This window comes from Carlito syrichta, unplaced genomic scaffold (genome assembly GCF_000164805.1).
Source record: "Carlito syrichta isolate Samal-C Ts95f unplaced genomic scaffold, Tarsius_syrichta-2.0.1 Scaffold287945, whole genome shotgun sequence".
NCBI lineage: Eukaryota > Metazoa > Chordata > Mammalia > Primates > Tarsiidae > Carlito > Carlito syrichta.
In genome coordinates this window covers 143,952-149,904 of record NW_007232041.1, presented here as the reverse complement: position 1 = coordinate 149,904, position 5,953 = coordinate 143,952, and the positions used below count along the sequence as shown (strand labels likewise).

Below are 5,953 nucleotides of genomic sequence, written 5' to 3'. Positions count from 1 at the left end.
ACCTCAGCCTCCCAAGGCGTGGGATTACAGGCTGAGCCACTGAGCCTGGCCTAATTTTTTTTTTATAGAGATGAGGTCTCACTATGTTGCCTCCTGGCCTCAGGTGATCCTCCCACCTTGCCTCCCAAAGTGCTGGGACTACAGGTGTAAGCCACTGTGCCTGGCCTTAATTTCCTAGTTTCTTTTTGTTTTGTGTTTTTTGTTTTTGAGTTGGAGTCTCGCTCTATTGCCCAGGCTGGAGTGCAGTGACACGCTCACTCACGGCCACCGCAGCCTCGACCTACTGGGCTCAAGCAATCCTTCCACCTCAGCCTTCCAAGTGGCTGGAACTGTAGACACGTGCTACCACACCTGGCTTATTTTTTTATTTATTGTAGGCATGAGGTCTCACTAAGTTGCCCAGGCTGGTCTCGAACCTCTGAGCTTAAGCAATCCTTTCTCCTCGGCCTCCTAAAGTGCTGGGTTTACAGGCTTGTGCCACCGTGCTCGGCCTTTTTTTTTTGAGTCAGGGCTCACTCTGTTCCCCAGGCTGGAGTAGAGTGGCTCAAGTGATCCTCCTGCATTGGCCTCCTGAGTAGCTGGGACTATAGGCATGCACCACCCCGCCCAACTAATTTTTTTAATTTTTAATTTTTGTGGAGACAGAGTCTTGCTATGCTGGCCAGGCTGAATTTCCTAGTTTCTGAATTTCTCTCACCCACACATCATGCTATTGGTCACTGCCTCACGGTCTCACTCCTCTTCCCTAGCCCTTGATAGCTCTCCAGGTCTTTTCTTTAACATAAGCACCAGTCTTGATCCCGTGGAATAGATGGGTTTATTGCTGAGGGTGACAGCTGTGCAGTGTGGAGTGTCAGGAAGACAGCTGCCGGGAGGTGAGGTCACAAGGACCCTCATCGAAACCCATGGGAGGGGCCTGAGCCTGGCATCCCCATTTGTTTCAAGGGTGACATTTCTGAAGCTAAAGTGGCCGAGAACCAACTGTGTTTCTCTCCTTCCAGAACTCTATCCGCCACAACCTTTCCCTGCACGACATGTTTGTCCGGGAGACATCTGCCAATGGCAAGGTCTCCTTCTGGACCATTCATCCCAGCGCTAACCGCTACTTGACGCTGGACCAGGTGTTCAAGGTGAGTTTCCTGGTTTCTTCTCAGTGGGGCACGAGTTGGAGGTCGTCATAGCCGTCGTGAAAGGAAGCAGGTTCTTGGGATGCCCTCATTTGATCCAGGGAGAGTTAGAAGCCAGCCAGCCAATGAGGGACTTGCACAAAACTCGCCGATAAGTACAGCTGAGAGACACCAAGGAACACATTTCTGTGCTAGATCAGGGCATGGAGAGTACTGCTCTGACCCGAAAGAGAGGACATCCCAGGGCAGTGTCTTCCTAACTTCCCTGTGACTGAGAATTACCTGGGACACTTGTTCAAACAGCTTTCTAGGCCCCGCTTGGGGCTCTGGATTCAGTGGGTCTGGGATAGGCCCAGGAATTTATTTCTGTTGTGGTCATTATTCTTGGGGTTTTTTGGGTTTTGTTTTGTTTTTGTTTTTTCTGAGTAGGGGTCTAGCTCTATTGCCCAGCCTGGAGTACAGTGCCACGATCACAACTCATCACAGTGTTCACCTACTGGGCTCAGGCAATCCTTTCCACCTTAGCCTCCCAAGTAGCTGGGACTACAGGTGTGTACCACCACATCTGGCTACTTTTTTTCTGTTTTGTAGAGACGAGATCGTAGTATGTTGCCCAGGCTGGTCACAAACTCCTGGGCTCAAGCAATCCTCCTGCCTTGGCCTTGCAAAGTGCTGAAATTACAGGTGTAAGCCACTGTGCCCAGCCGAATTTGTATTATTAACAAATATCTCACCAGGCGCGGTGGCTCATGCCTATAATCCCAGCACTTTGGGAGGCTGAGGTGAGAGGATCGCCTGAGCCTGGGCAACTTGGTGAGACCTCATCTCAACAATAAATCAAAAAATTAGCTGGGTGTGGTGGTGTGTGCCTATAGTTAGTTCTAGCTCTTTGGAAGGCTAAGGCAGAAGGATCACCTGAGCCCAGTAGGTCGAGGCTGTGGTGGCCGTGAGTGTGCTACTGCACTCCGGTCTGGGTGACAGAGTGAGACGCCGACTCAAAAAAAAAAAAAAGAAAGAATCCCAGGTGATTCTTAGAGAAAGTCTGGGAAAACTTGGTCTACAAAAACCTTTCTTTAGGCCAGAGACCAGAAGCCGAGCCACCCGAATATCTTTTCAGAAATAAGCTGCTGCTGGGAGCAGTGGCTCACGCCTATCATCCCAGCACTCTAGGAGGCAGAAGCGAGAGGATTGCCTGAGTCCAGGGGTTCGAGACCAGCCTGGCCAACTTGGCAAGACCTTGCTTCTACAATAAATAAATAAAAATTAGCCAGGCGTGGTGGCACACGCCTGTATTTCCTGCTACTTGGAGGCCTGAGGTGGAAGGGTCGCCTGATCCCGGGAGGTCGAGGCTGCAGTGTCCACGAGCACGCCACTGCACTCCAACCTGGGCGACAGAGTGAAACTCTGACTCAAAAACAAACCCAAAAGAAGCTGTTTGGGATTTCAGAGTGCCTGTGAGGCTTCTGGTGGCTGTGCCCGTTCTGGGAGGGCCTGTCTGGGGTGTCCCTCAGCATCAGTCAGGAACAGGTGTTCTTCCCAAGCTGGTCCGCTCCACCACGTTGGCGGTAACTTCATCTCGTTTCTCTCCCACAATGCCGGGCCACCACCAGCCACTGGACCCGGGGTCTCCACAATCGCCCGAGCACTTGGAATCAGTAAGACGCTTTCCCTCCGGCTCGGGGCTTGGCCTTGCTCCCTTTCACTGCTCAGCATGGCTTCAGAGGACAGACGAGGCGCGATGCTGGAAAGCGAGCCCATGGCCATGTGGCTGCCAACCCTGAACCCAGAACGCCCTGAGGCTCTGGAGTGAGGGACGGAGGCTGCTGGGCACACGCCCGCTCCTCCTTACCCTCCCATGGGCACCACGGGGCGTGCTGGGCAGAGCAGGGCATGGCAGGCGAGCACAGCGCGGCAGCAACGGGCATGTGGCACGGGCCCCGTGGCGGCAGTTCATTCACTCGCCGGCTTTCCTTTGCCGTCCGTAGCGCTGCCTGCTTTAGCTTCCCCTGGGGGTGGTGAGGACACGGGGGTGAGGCGATGGTGCTGTCCTGCCACGGTATGTCTGTATGCGGCCACCTTCCCACTAACCACGGCTTCGGAGACTGCTCCCCTGCATCCGTCCCCAGGTCGGCCCTTCTGGGCCCAGGAACCAGAGCCGCCGGTGGGGTTCTGCCTACCCCCGTCGCTTATTAACCTGGGTTTCTTTCTTTCCGCATCTGCCACAAACAGCAGCAGAAACGGCCCAACCCTGAGCTCCGCCGGAATGTGACCATCAAGGCTGAACTCCCACTGGGCGCACGTTAGTATGGGAGAGCGGCCTCAGCCCATCCTCGGTGGGGGTAGCTTTAGGGATTCCGACTCCGGGATTCTGTGTCCCCCTCGGAGGGGTCTGAGCTCAGACCTGGAGAGCAAAGCTCCTGGGACGGAGAAGGGGTGTGCCCCGGCCCCCTGCTCCTGATCGGCCGTTTCCTCCTAGGGCGGAAGATGAAGCCTCTGCTCCCTCGGGTCAGCTCGTACCTGGTGCCCATCCAGTTCCCGGTGAACCAACCCCTGGTGTTGCAGCCCTCAGTGAAGGTGCCACTGCCCCTGGCGGCTTCCCTCATGAGCTCGGAGCTCGCCCGCCACAGCAAGCGAGTCCGCATCGCCCCCAAGGTGAGAGTCCGCTGTTTTCCTTTGAAGAGGGGTTCCTGTCATTTCAAGAGGTGGGCCCTCCAGCATGCAAAGCACTCTGCTAGGTGTTCCTTGAGAAGCTTGTCCCAGCCTGGGCAACTTGGTGAGACCTCATCTCTACAATACATAAAAGAATTAGCCAGGCATGGTGGCGTGCGCCTGTAATTCCAGCTGCTTGGAAGACTGAGGTGGGAGGATCGCCTGAGCTCAGCAGGTCGAGGCTGCGGTGGCTGTGAGCGTGCCACTGCATTCCAGGCTGGGAGATACAGTGAGACTCCAACTCAAAAAAAAAGAATTCGAGAAGCTTGTCAACCTGGTTGGGTGCACAAGGAAAAAAAACATAGGAACATGTGATCACATAATAAGAGCCGAAAGGCTAAATGGCCGGGCACGGTGGCTCACGCCTATCATCACCACTTTGGGAGGCCGAGGTGAGAGAATTGCCTGAGCCCACGGGTTGGAGACCAGCCTGGGAAACTTGGCGAGACCTTATCTCTAAAATAGATCAAAAAATTAACCGGGCTCGGTGGCTCAGCCTGTAATCCCGCGCCTTTGGGAGGCTGAGGTGAGTGGATTGCCTGAGCCCGCGGGTTCGAGACCCACCTGGGCAGCGAGACCTCATCTCTACAATAAATCAAAAAATCAGCCGGGCGTGGTAGCGCATGCCTGTAATTCCAGATACTCGGAAGGCTGAGGCGGAAGGATCGCTGGAGCCCAGCAGGCAAGGCTGCGGTGGCCGGGAGCGGCCAGCTGTACTCCAGTTTGGGCGACAGAGTGAGACTCCAACTCAAAAAAAAAAAAAATTAACCAGGCATGGTGGCATATGCCTATAGTTCCAGCTCCTTGGAACTGGAAGAATCCCCTGAGCCCAGCAGGTCAAGGCTCCAGTGGCCGTGAGCGTGCCACTGCACTCCAGCCTGGGCGATACAGCAGGATTCCAACTGAAAAAAAAAAAAAAAGAGCTGAAAGGCATTGGATTACATCATAAATGGTGTCAGAAGGCCCACAAGACCTGACGGGTGTCTAAGGACTCAGACAAAAGTGGTTATAGGAGATGAGCTGGGATGGATAAAAAGAGTTTGCAGGGGAGGTAGGTCTCAGAAGGAAGTGGATTTGGGTGAGCAAACAGGTGTGGCAAGTGCATGCTGATGGACAGGGCCATGGGGGCAGGGAATACCAGTTTGTACCTGGCAGTGGTAGAGCGACCAGCTTGGTCTGGCTCAGGGTCTGTCAGGCTCTGTCCTGTTGACACTTAGGACTGGACAGTCTTTGTTGGGGGTGGCAGGGATAGTCCTGTGTTGAAGGGCGTTTTGTAGCATCCCTGGTCTTCCCCACTGGATGTCAGTAGCAGCCCCCAGGCGTGACAACTACAGTGTCTCCAGACTTTGCCAAATGTCCCCCAGCGGGGACGGAATCGCCCCTGGTTGAGCATCTCTGGTCTAGCTTGAGGGAACACTGAGAAAGTAAGTTCAGACCATCCTGGGATAGGCCATCAAATCTGCATTAATGCTGCAGAGAGGGTTTTGTGAGCACGGCTGACAAGGCACCAAAGGGAAGGGTTTCCTGCAGCCCCTTCAGGGAGATGGAAGTAAAATATGAACTCTGGCAATTAGAACTACGTGGGTTGGCTTTTGTTTTATTATTTTATTTTTTATTTTTTTGAGTAGGAGTCTCACTCTGTCACTCAGGCTGTGGCATGCTCACAGCCACCGCAGCCTTCCAAGTAGCTGGAACTACAGGTCCATGCCACCATGTGTGGCTAATTTTTTTTTTAATTGTAGAGATGAAGTCTTGCCAAGTTGCCCAGGCTGGTCTTGAACCCTTGGACTCAAGCAATCCTCTCACCTCTGCCTCCCAAAGTGCTGGTATTACAGGCGTGAGCCACTGTACCGGCTTTCTTTTTTTCTCTGGAGTTGAGGTCTCACTCTGTTGCCTAGGCTGAAATGCAGTGGTACCATTGTGGCTCACCTCAGTCTCGACTTCCTGGGCTCAGGCGATCCTCCTGCCTCAGCCTCCCAAGTAGCTGGAACTACAGGTATGCATCACCATGCCGGGCTAATTTTTTTTTTTTTGAGTTGGAGTCTCACTCTGTCGCCAGACTGGAGTGCAGTGGCCGCTCCCGGCCACCGCAGCCTCGACCTGCTGGGCTCCAGGGA

General features: G+C 54.0%; 1 protein-coding gene across 5 annotated transcripts in view; it reads left to right on the top strand.

Annotated features, from left to right (window-relative positions):
- The window catches only part of FOXM1 (forkhead box M1), a 15,621-nt gene that overhangs the window by 6,110 nt on the left and 3,558 nt on the right, over nucleotides 1–5,953 (top strand). For 2 of the 5 annotated variants that reach the window (XM_008053191.1, XM_008053192.1), the window contains exons 4-7: nucleotides 1,002–1,130; nucleotides 2,738–2,782; nucleotides 3,357–3,426; nucleotides 3,604–3,779. In XM_008053191.1, the coding sequence (XP_008051382.1) occupies nucleotides 1,002–1,130; nucleotides 2,738–2,782; nucleotides 3,357–3,426; nucleotides 3,604–3,779 (420 nt within the window). Of the gene's footprint in view, nucleotides 1–1,001; nucleotides 1,131–1,197; nucleotides 1,201–2,737; nucleotides 2,783–3,356; nucleotides 3,427–3,603; nucleotides 3,780–5,953 lie in introns of all 5 variants that reach the window. The other 3 variants (XM_008053195.1, XM_008053193.1, XM_008053194.1) reach the window with 2 other exon arrangements.